Here is a 17,029-nt window from a genome sequence, read left to right on the forward strand (position 1 = left end):
GATCACAGATAGTAGATTGCTATATACTGTGATATAGTACATTTTGTTGACAAAATCAGGTGTTTATAGATAAGATAACCAGATAGGAATGAATCGTTTGGCAATTTTATATATATACTAAACAAAGGTTACATTAGTACAAAATAAAAAAATTAATGAAATGAACATTTGATACCTTTAAAACAATAGAAAAATATAAATATGTTTTATTCTTAACAGGGCAACAATTAATTATCATATTGTATTGTATTGTATTCAATTATATTTGTAGTGTTAGTCATACATTGTGTGTAATCAAAGTGAACATGTTAGGCGATTTTGTTGGTTTACTTCTCGATCACATAATATTAAAGGATCTAAACACTAACAGTTATTAGGATTATTGGGGAGACTTGCCTCCATAATATAATAGTCCTTTTTAATAACAGTAGGTATCATAACTGGGACTGTCCTCGCTTGTCTGGCAGCAAGAAGGACGGTTCCACCGTTATTATGTTCTCTAACATTAACTATCTTAGGGTAAAAATAATCCTCAGTGAGTTATGTAAGTAATTCTTCATATTTTGCCCTCTAAATAATAACACCTGTACTTAAGCATCACAAATTCCTACAATGCGGTGTGTGTGTATGTGTGTGTTTTAGCTGCAATAAAATCTTCATCATTTCATGCACTCAGAGAGGGACTTAAATTGGCAGGATAACAGTTAAATAACACTAAAAAGTATTTACCTCAATTGTTTGAATCTCAATAATCCTCAAAAGTATTTTTCTAAGACTTAACAATATATACGCATATGCTGGCTGCTAGTTATTGCATTTACATGAGACAATTACAAAAAAATAAAAATAAAATGAGAAGCAGATTCATTCAGAAGATGAAAAATAAACACAACACTGATGCAAGGATACCACAGAAATTGTAATCTTGTAATTCAATGTATTCACATTACAACATCCACATGGTTCAGTTTGTGACAACGTCTAATGATCCTCAAATATATTCACTGTATGATACATAATACCAATATAGGCACTTCCAGTAAATCTGGCAATATTGAAGCTACAGTATAGTGTCTAAATTACAAAATGGTAAAAATAAATAATGTATATTTAAAAGAGTTTTTGTAGTTTTAAAATTTCTTTACTGTACAGCATATATGTATATTGTACAAAATGGAGCATCGACCTGCAAGGAAATTAATTATTTGACTTTCACAAATACTGTGTATTTGGATGTATTCTTCCTTAGTACATGTGGTAAGTGCAAGGTACTAGTGAGAAGAAAGCAATTTCTCATTAATCATGTGTCAACTATATAAAAATACTCATCTCATTTTGTTTACATAATTGTAAAGCTTGTTTGGTTCCCATGGTTACAATTTTTCTACATGTGTGAATAAGCATGGCAAATAAAAAAATTAAGACATAACAAAAATACAAAATCAAAACTGATATAGTGTATCAGCTCAACTGCTGTAGACAGATGTGACCGTGGGGCAAACTGCAGACACTGTCCACCAACAAATGACAGCGATCGGCAGACAGAATCCATTTGCCTTTACAGATGAGAGACGCTGTGCGATGACTGCTCTACTACTTCTGCCAGTGAGGAGAAGCAGCACATAGATCAAAGAGGAAGCGCAAGGAGAAATATGCTATAGGAGCTTCCTTGAATAATAATATCATCTGAGTGTCTGTGAAGAATTGAAGAACTACTTATTGCAACCCTTCACCCCTCATTATCATTATTATTCACCATCTCTACTCGAGAGGAAGAGTAGCATCCCCATCTCCCCGACAGTACAAGATAACTAAATATAGGACAGAGTCACATTAGAGGGCCCAATGGAAGAATTCAAACAGACACAAACACACACCCTCGCTCTTACACTGTATACTGAATATATACATTCACAAAGCAGGAGTCTTTTTGGAGTGTTTGAGGTGGTGCAATTATGCAATTGTACAACTGAAAGCTTGAAACTGGAAGTAGAAGTTACATCATCCAAGTGAATGATAGAGAGGAAAGTATGTTTTACTAAATTTGAGCCTCTTCAGTTAAAATGTGTTAGACTGAACAGCTTTTCTATATAACATATGAGAAAGCTGCTCATCGGGTTTTTCAAAAGCTGAATAAAATGTGTCCATTGTAATGTAATTTCAATCCAGCTCTATCATATACGTATGTGCAATCTGACGTGTGTTGTTCGTCTTTCTGTAGATCAGTTTAAAAAAATAAAAATAAAGATAATGGCAGAGAGCAGTAGTGCAGAGTGAGATGCCAGCCCATAGGATGGATTCAGATGTATATGTAGGTCATGAGAACCCAATAAGATAAGATCTGCACTCATGACAGAGAGCTGACCTGCCAACTCAGTGTGGCGCACTTATTCTACTCTACTTACATTTATTTTTCTTGATAGTCCCTTTTTTATGTAAAAGTCAATGATTAAAGGAACACTGGATATTCAGCAGACATTTTTGCATCTTACTCACGCTCCTGTTCAGCAGGATATGGAATAGGTTTCCCTTGTGGCTTCCTCTGAGTTGAAGTCATGTCACTTCCCAGTACACTGGAACATTTTTAACTTTGTTGAAGGTGACTAAAACTAACATCGTTACTATCATTAAAAAAAAAAATTTCCATGGTGATTGTATTGTTACTCCGAATGCAATTATTTTACAGCATTACAGAGATAGTACACAAAACTGTAGGGACAACGTAGGGCAAAACTGACAGTACTGCGTGGGTGATGGGAAATTCTATGTAACAAATTTGATGTTTCGAAGAGTATAACCGGATAAAATAGCACATACAGCAGCCGTTGCTGCAACTGTTACCTTGGCCCCATACATTTTTAATACATTATCTTATGTGTGTTGAATAAATTAAAGAAAGAACAATCCTTTCTGCAGCTGTTAGTTTCAGCTCTAATCGCCTTGCACCACCACTGAAGTGAGAATATTTTCAGCTGTGGACAGGTCACCTGAAATATAAGGAGGTGATGCTGAAAACTTGACAGAATACATCGCTCTTTTAACAATCTTGACTAGATTTCAAACTACATTTTCTGTATGTAAAAAACATTTGTAGTTTAATTCTGCAGAGACAGATGTGTTTTAGATTTGGCTGAAGTACATCCAGCTGATGCAGTGTGTAGTCCTGCCTGCTCTCAGCTCTAAGAGATGTAATGACTCCCTGAGGTGCCAGGAGAGGACTCAGAAAGATCCACTGCAGAGATCACAGAAAGAGTTGGTTGTGGCACAAATTTCAGCTTTTTCTTTCATTAACATGTTCTAACGTAGCTTACTATCTCTGTGTCTTTTTCTTTACTGTTGTCACAGGTGATACGTATTTTTACTTTGAATTTCAACAGTTGAGGTTTTCCTGAGGGTTAAAGGTCATTTGTAAATCAGTGAGTATAGAGTATAACACAGCTCACCGAGTCCAAATACAAAGTCTCACAGTCATAAATTGATAAGAAAGACATGGTGATGGTTAGTCTATGGGCATTTCAAAATCCTTGTGTGGTATAACACATTTTATTGAAATAGTTTCCGGGCCTATATAATGTTTTGCATGATTACCAGCCTTGTTATTTTTTCCCTTTGGTAATTTTGGTGTTTGTTCTGTGTACTACTATTCTCTGTATGGTCTTGTATTCAGCTTAGATTAATTTTCATCAACCCGCTGTTGCTTCTCAGTGCAGGTCTCTTGAGTATAATGCCATATTTACCTGTATTTACAAATAATATGCTGACTTTATTTACGACCTCTGCAGAATAATTGTGCATATGAGCTCATTAATTTAAACACACAGGCAGGCACACACAACAGGGCACACAAAGTGTGAGGAGCCTCAAGTCTCTGGGTTAAAGTTTGGCAACAAATGTAAAACATAATATGGACAAATATTTGATTTTGTATGCTAAAGCCCACGAGTTAGTGATTAATTGTGGCAGAAGTTGAATCGAAGAAAGTTACACCAATGTCTCTCATTAGTTTGACTCCCTTTATAATCCATGTGTAGAAAAAAACATTGTTTTTTTGAGGTGAGACCTCAAGGAAATGCTAAAAATTAAAACACAAGTAACTGTGATGTCTATATATAACTGCATTCAGAAAGTAATTATGTATAAATTGGCAGCAAATTTCTGCTGTCTTGTCTTACCACACTGGGTTGAAGCCTGTGCAACCAGGCTTCCTCTTCTCTTGACAGTAGCAAAAGAGTCTGTATCCCAAAGTACATGACTAATCCCGTATTGCAATATGGAAAGCTCCTTTAAATGTTTTGTGACACCGCATATTCAGATAAAATGTGTAAAGCACAAATTTTCCCACCCTGTTTTTTTCTTTATAGGCACACATTACCCAAACATCTACAGTGTTGTGTCTCAGTGATGTGCTGGCAAAAACAGGAGTCAGTTGATAGGATAAGAAAACAAAACGTAATACTTCTTCATGTCCTTGTCCTGACTGATGCCGCATTTCCCATGGGCGGTTTCACTGTGGGCCCCCCTCCTCCTCTAGTTCCTCTGGAGGTTCAGAGTCTTCTCTCTGAGACATGGGCCACTCTGGCTCCTCCACATCCTCCTCCGGATCCTCTCCTTCCACCAGCTCCTCTCTGCTGCCGGGCTCCTCTTCCTCCTCGTGAATTGCCAGAATAGGTTCAGGTACATTGTTTAAGTGGACAGACTCTGCTCCTTGGCCCTGTTTCTGAGCCTCCTCTGCGATCACCTTCTTCCACATTTCGTGGTTCTCCAGCAGGTGCTGAGTGATCTGGCAGAAGACTTTCCTCCTCTTCTTGGGAGCTGCTTTCTCTGAAAGAAAAAAAAAAATTATAACATGATTAAAAACTCAACATATGAACTGAAAATGTACTTCTACATGAAGTTACTAATCTCCAAGTAAACACTGCCTCTAGCCTCTTAACACTGACTGGTCTATCTGTCAGACTGTGGTCAGACCTTTTGACAGCAACTGCACAAATACAGGAGAGCAGTTATTTGTTATTTTAGCTGATAAAACTAAAATGATCAAATAATACCCTGTAGAGATGCAAAAAAAACAATGTTGGTTACTTATTGCTTTACATTAGCAACAAATATTGTAAGGCATTGTTGACTAATACGTTTTTGCCATCAATTTACCAGTATGTGCACTATATCAAGAAATCTCAGATTGCTCATCTATTGATCGTTTATATTTTGTTTGATATATATATATTAAAGGTGTGTGGGATGAATATATCCAATAAATTATTAATACACTCCACAATATTAACAGCCTTTACCCCAGGCTGGTTTAGAGGTTTACTACAAACAGCAGTTCCCTTTGGCTTTAAATTGAGTTGTCATTAACATTGTTTTTACACTGTGTTTCAGTGGTTTTGTAATGTTGAACTGCAGTGTTTTTAAACTATGATATGATATCTGCTGTACTAAGAAGAGAACTAGAGCAGAAACCATTAATTATTATTGTTATTAACAAAACTGTAAATGTCCTGCAGTATATTTTATAATCCTGCATATTCATTTTATATGGATTGGATTATATCCATATATAATCCAATCCATATAAAATGAAAAAAACAAATGGAAATAAACATTCTAAGTTACATGTGTGTATCAGTACTGTAGCTTTCTTTTAGACTCTACTGCTTACGTGATGCTTCTGAGCTAGTGGATGTGTCTTCCTCTGCAGTATCCTCCTCATCCTCCTCCTCCTCCTCCTCCTCCTCTTCATTGTCCACGATCTCTGGATCTTCCGCCCCTGGGTTTGGCTCCACCCATCGTCCAGGCATGAGGCTGGCCGAGTTGTACGAGTTACACAGCGGTCCAACGATGTGTGTGATGAAGGATTCCTGGAGTTTGGCCAGTTGGGGTGCCGCTCGATCCATGAAGGGGCTGATAAGGAGGCCCTGGCTGGACTCTTCATCACCCTGCATAAAGCATGAGACACTAGAATAAGATCATCACCAGCTGAATGAATCCCAAGATGTGACATGATTACAATTTCACTGCACATATTATTTCAAAAGTAATGAGCCAGAGTGAATGGGCAGGATTGATGCAAAGCCAATATGATGCTCTAGATTATTAGTTTTGCAACAAGGGAAAATTCAGATTTGAAATAGTGTAAGAATTTGGAGTTGTCTGCATCAAACAGGCGAAACCAAAGAGCAGTAGTTTTGGCACTGTCAGCACTCAACAACATATAGCGGAACAGGTGCAACAAAACAGAGCGGCTTATAGGTGGACATAGACCAATAGCTCTCCTTACTGATAATTAAACAATTTTTACTCCCAGCTATAACTCTGGGTCCTAAAGACCAGGATGTGATAATAGTGTCAGAGGGCTTGCCGAGCACCATGCAACAAGACAACTGTTGTTGATTTCCAGAAGAATTTCCTTGAAAGAAGTGCCCTGTTTGAAACAAGTTTGTATCACAACCGATATCTTTAGTCACATGATGACAAATGTTTAACAAACATTTCAGCTGATCTTCTTTGCACTGACTAATTAACTCAGCAGGCTAATCGAGATATAAAATGGAATCTTTTAACCGCAACTGTTTTCTCTATGTTTAACATATACTGTGTACTTATTTTGAGGGCTTAAGTGCGTTCACGTATTTATTTTTCACTAGGTACCAGCATACTGCTGTTGGACAGAAGCCATCAGTGTGATTATTATGTGAATGAAACAGTAGACACAAAAACACGTTCAATTCTGGGTAAAATAATTAAAGCCGGTAGATATGTTGGCAGGTGATGCATTCAAAGGTTCGCTTTATTTCCATGAAGTGCAGAGCGTCAGTGCGTGGTTTAAGACAACACCACCTTGTCCAAATTCAAATACTACAATACTAACATGGTACGTAATTTGGAACACAACCACACTGTTTTATAGGGACCCTACTATGAATTGGCAGTTTTTTCTAGGAAGTTACTTTATCAGTCTTGTAAAAAAAAAAAAAAAAAAAAAAAAAACTTTGAAAATCAAGGTACTAATGTAAAGCACGGCGAAAGATTGGATCTCACGTGGATATGCAATTTGATGGAATTTCTGAATTTGATGGAATTTCTTGACAGCGAACATAAATAGGGGAAACAACAAGGGGAGGAGGAGCTCTTACATCCTGTTGTTACCATGACTACATCCTAAACAGACAGTGTATACAAGTTCATAGTTCGAAGAAGACTTGAGGTTTTCATTAACTGCCACCTCCCGTAAGCCCGGATATTTATCCAGTATAAAAATATTGATCAAGACACAGATTCATACATCCTAATCAATTTCAGGAAGCCCCTCAGCAGAATAAACAAACCTCATCCCCAGGGTCTGTCAGCATGTTTTACTGTGCTGCATGTTGAAGTGTTTGAGTGTGTATATGTATCTTGTGTTGTGTATGCTTTGTAAACATGGCTGTTGTTTTTTTTTTTTTTTTATCTAAAAGGAGATGGATGCTTTTTTGTATTTCAAGGCTGCTGGACTTTCAAGGCAGTCACATGTAATCAGAGGCTGCTGCTCCACCTGAATGACACTTGCCTGGGCACCCTGCTTGCGTCACCACATCTAGCAGCATTACAACTATGGTCACTGAAGAGCATTTCTCCCGCAAAGCTCCTGCACTCTTGTGTCTTCCCCCATAGACCTCAAAGAGACTCGGAATAAGCAGCCTGTGTCGCCTAGTGGAAGTAACAGGGTACATAAGGGCTTGAACTTATTCTGCTTGACCCAGAGGCAATTATCAGAGATTAACAGCCATCCAGTGCCAAGAGGACATAATGTAACAAAGGTCATAGAGAGCGGCATTAGGCTGAAGGAATAACTAGATTCTGTTTGCTACTGCAGCACTGTTTTCGAGGCCACAAGTACACATGATCTTATTACATTAACAGTTAAGCCCAGTATAAAGTGCACACAGCACATACATCATTAGCTCATTCTGACAGTAAAAACTACAAATAAGAATATATAACTGATAAATATCATGGAATTATGAAAGCTCCTCACACAATAGCAGCTCTTGGAGGAAGCTCTGCCATTACCATCTCAATATTTCAGAGGAATTGATGAAAAATGAATTAAGGGCAGCAAAAATCAATCATGTCTGAAGCCTAAAAGACTACGTGAAGGAAACAATAAAGAAGGGAGGACTATTTTTCATTATCTGTACTCACTCTTATGGGTTTCAACGCAAATAAAACTACTTCAGGCAAAACACACAGCACATTACCTTAAATTATTCTGCTCTGCTCTTTTACCCTATTTTAGATTGAGAGACAGTGCTCTATTGTCTCCATTAATAGATATTTTGTCTGACTGTGCGCTTATGAATATTTAATCTGTTTGAGTTTACTTTGTAATTATATTATTTTTATGCAAATCAACAATTTTGGATCACAACTCTTCTGAGATCTCTTTTTTTTGTGACGCGTGGATCACATTAAGCATGTGTTTCTTGTAAATAGCACCCTCAAAATATTTGAGTATTTTATCAGAAGTCAAAGCAGCTCGAATCCACACCTCCAGTCTCAAGTTTCACTGATTGGACTTCAGATTTGCCAATGCCTGACTCCAAATAGCTTTTGTTGATGTCATTAGCGTCACAGTTCGCATACATTTTTCCACCTGCATTGTGAATGTTTGAATGATATTCAGGCTTTTGGCTTTAAGATACACAAATTATTGCAAGTAGGATTAATCACTTTTTGGTTTAATATGATTCTCAGAAAGCAAGAAAATAATGAATAAGGTCTGACTCAATAGTGGATGAATTACATCACTAAGGTTCCTCACAATCACAGCATTACAAACGAGCACATTCACCTACACATTTCACAAAATTTCTTGTACTGAGTTTTGTCTATGACAAAATCACATTATGCTTAAAGTTCAGAACATGTGGTGTGTCCACACTGCAGGTGGCAAGCCCTCATCATGTTTTTGTGTTGTTTACCGAAACCTTAAATTTCAGAATAATTTCACCGACCATGAGTTTTGGCCAGAAGTCAGTTGACTGTGATGGGAAAAACACATCTTGTTGACAAAGCTTCAGTGTGAAGGTTTGTTTGAATCAGAACTAAATTAGTGATGAATACGTTCAAACAAAATGATAAGATTATGGCTCAGAAATGATCGCAGCTCCAAAAACATTAACCACAGGTATGATTAGTGCTGCAGAGCTACTGTGCTGGATTGCAGTGTATTACACTGTGCAGGTGTCTGTGTTGTTGTGTTCCCCCCCACACATAAACATGACAGCGCATTGATCTTTAGTTTAGCAAATACAAATGAGTCCTTAGTTGCCATCAGAGACGCACCTGTTCATAGAACTCGTTAACAATGCCCTCTGTCCACTGTAGATGCAGGTCTTTGCACTTCAGAGGCCCATTGATGTCGGCCAGTTTAATGCACATCTGGCACACCAGCAGCCTGTCATTCTCGTTGGACCAGTCGATACCTGTAGAGGGATCATCACCCACCTGTGGGATCAACAAACAGACATGATGGTATTTAGCATATTCAAATGTGACATAGTGTGTGATAGAGTGTGGAGATGTCATGTAAATGAGATGCCACTGAGCTGCTGTTCAAAGTTCATGTATTTACATCAATCTCTAGTGTACAGCACCACTAGAATTCACTGAGGATGAAACAAAAAACGAGTACTTACAGTTTTTTATTGCAGCTTCATGCCATTTTATGGGCCAATAAACAATTTTTTTCTTGTGATGAAATGGGCTCTATTTAAAAACGTAGAGGTTACAAACACAGTGATTTGAAGAAGGCACGACTGCCTTCATTCATCATTCTTTTAATTATTTTTTTTATTGCTCCACATGGGCTCCTATTTAACTCAAACTTATCAGTAGTGTTATTTACGTTTTAGCATTATAGTTTTCATCTCTTTAATGCATTTTATTATCTTCATTTTATTCTTGTTTTGTTTTGATTCATTTTTAGTTTCTTAATCTAGTTCTTTCACTCTATTTTTTACTGGTCTTGCTTTTATTTCATATTTTAATCTCACTTCCACAATTTTATCATCTCTATCCTCTTGCGTGAATTGGTCTCAAATTGATTTAAATTTTTTTTTTTTTTTTGGGGGGGGTTTTTGATTTAAATTTAGTTTTTATATTGTTCTTAAATGATTACATTTTCTGGTTTACAACTAACTGTCTCATTATCGGCCTGTCAATCATTTGTTATGTCGTTTGAATTGTACCAAACTGTATGAAAAGTGCTCTAGAAATAAAGTTTGATTGATTGATGCAGTTTCTCTGAGCCACAGCTGGTTGTAAAATTATCCAAAATAAATCTCAGGATGACATTTTTTTTTACATATCCCCCCAAAAAAGGCACCACTCAAACATATAGAGTTCATCTCAGCCCTGTTGACTGTGTGAATAAATTCCTCATTTCTAGTTGGGTTTAATGAGCTTCAGATGTGGAGAAGCTTAGGAAGCTGGGGAGATCAAGTACAAAAGTTGATGGGTACTTCACAGAACGCTAATTTTCTTCCAGGAAGAGCAGAGCAGGGTGCTGTGAGAGACGTTGCTGTTATTTCTGCTGCCAAGCCAGCAAGCTCAGAGTTAGCTGACAGGTCCTGGCCATCGAGCAGCACCACTGTACTAATACTCACAATGGAAAAACCCAAGACCCTCAAATCCAAAGCCAACATTTTTTCTACACTTAAATGAGTTTTTGAAAAGCTGCAGGGTGCTTTGTATTGTTGACTTGAGCTGAACATACTGAAAGCGCTGCAATGTTTTGTACAAACAAGCCTGTTCCTAAAAAAACACTGAACATTTCTGTTTCCGTCATGCTAACTTGTAGTATTATAAGAGCTGAAGTATAAAAAAGCACCTCTATAAAATAAATTTGTCTAAAAAAACTGAGGAATACTACAACCATTTAAAATATTTCAGTGTTCAGTCATCTAGTTTCAAAGACAATGAACAAAAAGAACCAAAAAGAGTTAACTTTTCCGTTTATATTTGAAGATAGATACTCGTGATCCAGCATTGGCACAAATTTAATATCCCTAACCTCTGCTAAAACGTTTTCTAAAATGAAAATTTACAAGGGAAATAATCACAATATCAATAAACTCTCCAGCTCTAAAGGTCATATCTTTTTAACATTTAATGCAAAAATTAAACATTCATGTATTTAGAATACCTTTACGTTGAACTCAGCAAGGAAGTCAAAGTGCTTCTTGAGGTCAGTGGCCAGTATGGCCTCAATAACCAGGAAACGGAAACGTTTGAACTCCACGTGGTCCAGGTTGACCAGGAAGTTGTACTCTGGCTGTGACATGAAGAGGTTCCAGGCCGAGGCAGCGTGGTGGTTTTCCAGGACCGAGCGGTCGTTGTAGAGCACTGCCTGCACACACACAAACACTTCACGTGAACATGTACAAACATGTCTACATATGAATACAACAGTCCTGTTGCATACAGTACCAAAAAAGAGGTATAAAAAGGGACATTAAGAAAGGGAATTAAGAAATGAGGAAACCACATTATCCTTCCAAACTACTGTCAATAAAATTAGAGCCTACATTTCTGCGCTCTGATAAAAAAAAACTACCTTTAAGTATTATGACATTCTGTTTTCCTAAATTTAGTTCCAAGCTTGTGACCTGTTAACATTCTGCCAGTGCAGTTTGGGAGTATGATAGACAAAGTGTAGGAAAATCACCCATCAAATTATCATTCTGCTGATTACAAAGAAAAACTGAGTGTGTAACAGTAAACTCAGCTACCAAACTTTTACTTACTCTCGTCCTAATCAGATACTGTCCTATACAGTAGGCTGAACGGCATAAGTACCTGTGGAGCGCTGGTGGCCACGAGGAAAGCGTTCGTTCGCCCTGGGTGATCGTAGTCGTGCATTGCGGCAGCCACGTAAAGGGCCATGAGCTCCAGAGCAGGTATGAGGCCTGACAGGCAGCCGTAACCATCTTCTGACACCGTGTAGGTCTTTGAAACCAGGAAGCCCATGTGACTGTGTGTTATTCCACTGTCGGAGTCTGGCCGCAGGGGAGCAGACAAAGTGAGGTGGGTGAAGAGCAGGGTGGCAGAATTTACACAACACACTGTACTCTCATGTGCACATGCCTGAACACACACCCACATCCACTCAAGAGCACATACACGCAGAAACACACACAGTCGAGCATTCAAATCCACTTATATGTGGATCAAAGGGATAGCTCTAGTAAGGCATACAAATGAGGTTATGGAAATATGGGTAACAGGGAACTCTAATCTGTCTGCAATTTCATGCCGTTCTAAACTTCAAAAAGTGTTTGGTACATAAATGCAAGCGCCAAAAGCCTGAGAAAGATAAAACAAACTGAGTAGGATAAGAAGACACATCCTGCAGGTTTGATGCTCTGACATTACTAATGAGATGACTCACAGTGAGGCTGCAGGGAGATAATGAAAAATAAAACCTCCATAAAAGAGTCTGGACTACATATAGAAAATAGTTACTGTCATAAATGACTCATTAAATATGAAAACTAAACACAAATGTGTTCTTTGTTCTTGAGTAGCAACCTGACTTTAACTAACTAAAACACATTTGACGCTGACGGACACACCTGAGTCGCTGGCAGAGCCGTGGTCAGTAATGAGGCTGGGCAGACCGGGCACAGCCTGCGTGGTGAGGTACCAGACTGCATGAAGCACATCTGTGGCGTGGACCCTGTTGTGATCTGGGTCAAAGAAAACAAGTCCGCTCAGAGTGCGTATTCCTCTCCACCAGGGAGCACTGTTGGGCTGCTTTTGTGTCTCATAACAACATAAAGGAAGCATACAGTCATATACTGTGAGACTAACACTGGAGAGACTGTATGACATTTCCCTCTAGTGGCTACTTCTATTATTACAGCTCTAAACAAGATTATGAGTAAAGCAAAGTGAAATAAAAAAAAAACTTGACAGGCAGTAAGATGGTCAGGCTTACATGGTATGTCTCTGTAACCATTCTCAAGGGCATGGAAGTAGTTCATGAATTCTTTTACAGGAATCTTAAAGGTCTGAAACAAGCCTGTGTCTTCAAAGAGCCTGTAAGACACCTAAAACACAAAAATCAAATTGTCAGGGAGTCTGTGAACGTCAACAGGCGTACCTCATTTGCATATTACAAGTAGCATGTGTCAAAATATATAAAAACTGAAAAGCAAAATCAATAAATGACAATTCTGAATGCATACAAATGTAATGTCACTAAGTATTTCAGCAGTTTGTATTTTGTTTGTTTTATGGCTGATTTTTTGGTCCAAAGTGTAACCAGGTGTGTTGACACTGGCAGCTTTATCACTGACGCTCTCCGATGACCTCACCTGACTGAGGATTCGCCCATGTTTCCCATTGGTCCTCTCCATCAGGTTAAAGATGGGGAAGTTCCAATTGTTAAGTTGACTCATCAAAGGCTCCAAATCCTCCATTATTAATGGCTCTGGTGCCAGGATTGGTTTGTCCTGTATGAGTGACACATGGTGCAAAGGGGTTAGGATGTGAAAATACTAATACAATCCAACAGTTTTATGTTTCTGCTTTATTAACAGTATGAGTATGACTGAAGGCCCACGTGTCTGAGACAGTCACCCTGCCTGGTCGCACCTCAGGAGCTATTAGTGCATGAAGGATGACATTCTGGGAGGGGTTTTTTCCTTTCTCTGTGTCCTCTTCTGTATGTGCTACATCACTGCTGTCACTGTGGTTGGCTTCGTGGGTGCTGTCATAGTCTGATGACACAACCACTTGGTCCTCTGCTAGTAAGAGAAAAACAAAGAGATGTCACACTGCAGCTTATGGTGGAATAAATTCCACCGTTAATCCCCTTAAACTGATGCGTATCTTCAGGTTTCTCAGGGTCTTGGATTTACTTCTCTGGTACATCCACTTCCTTTAATCTTGGCTCCTTGTGATAGGTTATTTTCAGAAGTTCTCAGAAAAAAGCTCCCAATGATGATGACTACTGTGGTCATTAATACTGAAGCATATGGCAGGTCATTTTAACACTTAATAGCTAGACTGGATATGTATGGCAGATATCTTTAATTGAATTCTCTCTAGTTAAAACAGAACACCACAGATCTCTACAATGACATTCTTCTCGGGGCGAATGACGTCACTATTGCCATTTATGTGTAGTTTGTCATTGCCGGTATCAACAGTTGCAAATATCCTTACAGTATCAGGTGGCAGCGATGTTTTAAAGAGTGAGTTCTCATCAGAGAAACTTGTATGTGTGTATTTTCATACATGCGAATATGTTAAGAATTTCTTGGCCTGTGTCCAAAATATGATGCTAACCTTTAGCTGAAAATGATTATTATCTTGAAGTTAAATTAATTTGAAAACGCAACACCAAGGTTGTATTGAAAAATAAAAAATGATCCAGTAAATTACATTTGAAATGTCTGTGCATTTTTCTCTAACATTGATACAAAGCTGATGACTTGGGACAGTCATTTAAAAAAAAAATTTTTTTTTAGCATAGTGGATACCTCTTGCATGTATTCGTCTCCTTTATCAGCACAATGGACACAGACAGTCTCAGAGGGAGAGAAAAACAGTGATTTAGTGTGTACGCCCATAAACGTGACATAAACGCTGTTCCCTTGCTGCTTCGAGTCTAAATAAGAGACAGAAAGAAGACTGAGCATACCTGATCGTGGTATCCTGTCTCCCTTGTCTATAGAGCCCTCCCCATGGCTTAGTTTGATGTATGGTCTCCCACAACTGCAGAAAAGAGGGGTTTTACTGTTAAATTAAAGACAATGTTTTTTTTAATTAATACTGTATAACTCAAAAGTACATTGACTACTGTGTGTGGGTGATCTTGTGTTACTTAGTTGTGAGGAAATAAATATGTTTATACAGTCACATTATGGGGACACGCCTCCCTTTTGGGAAATAAAACTCAAGTGCCCATAACATAAACCATTAAGTTTTAGGGTGAAGAATGTACTATCAGGTACATTATATCCTATGTGTGTTAAAACATCTGCTGTACAACTCAGTTTTTGGAGGATATGATTAGCTGTTAATCATTTTCATTTAACTAATCAGGTGTTTATTATGATGTAAATCTGTTATTTTTGTTTGACAGATCAAAAAACTAGTTCAGACCCCAGAGAAAACACATGGGGGAGAAATACAGAATAGAACATGTGTGTACATTTGCAGAAAAACAAAATGTGCAAGACTTTGCTGTGTAGCCACGCCAAAGAATTGGGAATAATGCCATTCACTACATCTGTCTTTGATGTCAAGCAGTCAGCAGAAGTTGTCAAGGGAAAAAAAAGACTTAATGGGATTCCTGCTGCGCTGCCCCCACATGAAACAGACGTCGTACAGATGCTTCAAGAAAATACTCATTAATGAAGCTAATGGATGCACACATTAATACAATGCAATGGGAATAAACAGCAAAACAAATTCGAAGCAGTTGCTGGTACTGGCGTTGTTATAAATGACTCATTAGAAACTAAGTCTACCCTCTTTGAGATTTATCACGGAGCAGTGTCAGCCACAGGAACAATTTACTACAAGCCACAATCTTAGAGACACATGAAAATATTCACAGCTCACGCTCTATAAATCAAACAGCAAATGTTATCTTTAACGGAAAGAGCTGGCCTGGGCCAGTTAGTTAGCTCTGTGACACAGTGGGGAGCCTCCCGAGCTGCTCTCAACAGCTTTTCCATGTTTCTCCGAGGCCACTGTCAGGCTGTAGGTGGTTCCAATTAAAATACCTCTCCCTAAATGTTGTAAAACCTGCCTTCTCGGAACAGGAAATGCCTGCCGTTAGACCATAGTGTCACAGGGAGCACAAAAGCCTGTTGTGTGTCTATCTCCTTCTGATAAAGTGTTTCTGGAACACTTTTGAGCTGTACCCACCCAGCATAATGGTCCTGAGGCCCCAACAAAGGGAGTTCTGTTGTGTTTGCATGGCCAGGTTGGACCACTGTGTCTAATGCCTAGCAGGTGTGGAATATAAAATAGTTTGATAGTTTGGCGGGTGAACAGTTGGTACATTATTGTCAGGGGGGTCTGGGCAGGCAGCAGCGCTTGGCTTAAAAGGTTTACTTTTAATGAAAGTTGAAGAACTGGCAGGCACTTTTCCTATTCTGCTAATGCAGCAGAATAACCTCAGCTACTGACATTGAGCCTTCAGCACAGAATGTAAATAAAGAGGCCGGCCATTTTCACTGGAGGAATCTGTCAGTCAGGTATCAAGTGACTCTACTTCTATCACAAAAAACAGTGTAGTTACAGTGGTTAGCACTGCAGTTACAGTAATTTAACTGTCCCAGTGAGATGTAAATACAGACATAATACACATTCCAGTATGGATTTGCTTTAACCTCGTCTCCTTGAAACTACATTGAAGAATTTGTTTTGCCTGATATCTTAAAGAAGAATGTAACTGCAGCCTGCAAATGTGCTTGTTGCACGAATAAAACAGCACGCATCCCCCAGTGTGGTTACGTTTGGGCAAAAAAACAAAAAACACTTTGATTAAGGTTAGGAAAAGATCATAATTTTGGTTAAATAATGAAAAAGTAAACACATCTTGTCGTAAGCCTCAAGTCTGTGTGGATTTTTCTATTATATAACCAAAACCACAATCTGTCTGTAACCTTAACCGAGTGCTGTGACTGTCTAAATACATCCAAAACAACAGTAGTTGTTCTGTTGTTGCAAAAAGTTTGAGCATTTTGTAGATATCAGATGAAAAAAAAAGTAATAAATAAAAAGAAAATTGAATACACTGTCAATTGATGTTTTGCAAATACATGTAGGGCCGCAACTAACCATTATTTTCATCATACTGTTAATTAATAACTCAATACACTGATTATTCTTTTTGGTCTGTAAAGTGGCAGAAAACGATAAAAATGACTTTTTCAAATTTCGTCTTTTGTGTGACCAACAGACCAAAAATATTTAATTTACCTTCATGTAACTCAAAAAACAACAAATATTAACATTTGAG

General features: G+C 38.1%; 1 protein-coding gene across 2 annotated transcripts in view; it reads right to left on the reverse strand.

Moving 5' to 3' along the window:
* Nucleotides 1-227: 227 nt before the first annotated feature.
* The window catches only part of pde3a (phosphodiesterase 3A, cGMP-inhibited), a 72,829-nt gene continuing 56,027 nt past the window's right edge, over nucleotides 228-17,029 (reverse strand). Inside the window, exons 5-14 of one of the 2 annotated variants that reach the window (XM_069163148.1) lie at nucleotides 14,696-14,769; nucleotides 13,645-13,793; nucleotides 13,365-13,502; nucleotides 12,986-13,097; nucleotides 12,621-12,734; nucleotides 11,845-12,044; nucleotides 11,192-11,395; nucleotides 9,331-9,492; nucleotides 5,666-5,942; nucleotides 228-4,821 (exon numbers count right to left, since the gene is read on the reverse strand). In XM_069163148.1, coding sequence (XP_069019249.1) covers nucleotides 4,505-4,821; nucleotides 5,666-5,942; nucleotides 9,331-9,492; nucleotides 11,192-11,395; nucleotides 11,845-12,044; nucleotides 12,621-12,734; nucleotides 12,986-13,097; nucleotides 13,365-13,502; nucleotides 13,645-13,793; nucleotides 14,696-14,769 — 1,747 coding nt within the window. In that variant the 3' untranslated portion in view covers nucleotides 228-4,504. Of the gene's footprint in view, nucleotides 4,822-5,665; nucleotides 5,943-9,330; nucleotides 9,493-11,191; nucleotides 11,396-11,844; nucleotides 12,045-12,620; nucleotides 12,735-12,985; nucleotides 13,098-13,364; nucleotides 13,503-13,644; nucleotides 13,797-14,695; nucleotides 14,770-17,029 lie in introns of both variants that reach the window. The other variant, XM_069163147.1, reaches the window with a different exon arrangement.

Source organism: Embiotoca jacksoni, unplaced genomic scaffold, assembly GCF_022577435.1.
Source record: "Embiotoca jacksoni isolate LCO1_2020_lvr unplaced genomic scaffold, fEmbJac1.0.p SCAF_3, whole genome shotgun sequence".
NCBI classification, from domain to species: domain Eukaryota; kingdom Metazoa; phylum Chordata; class Actinopteri; family Embiotocidae; genus Embiotoca; species Embiotoca jacksoni.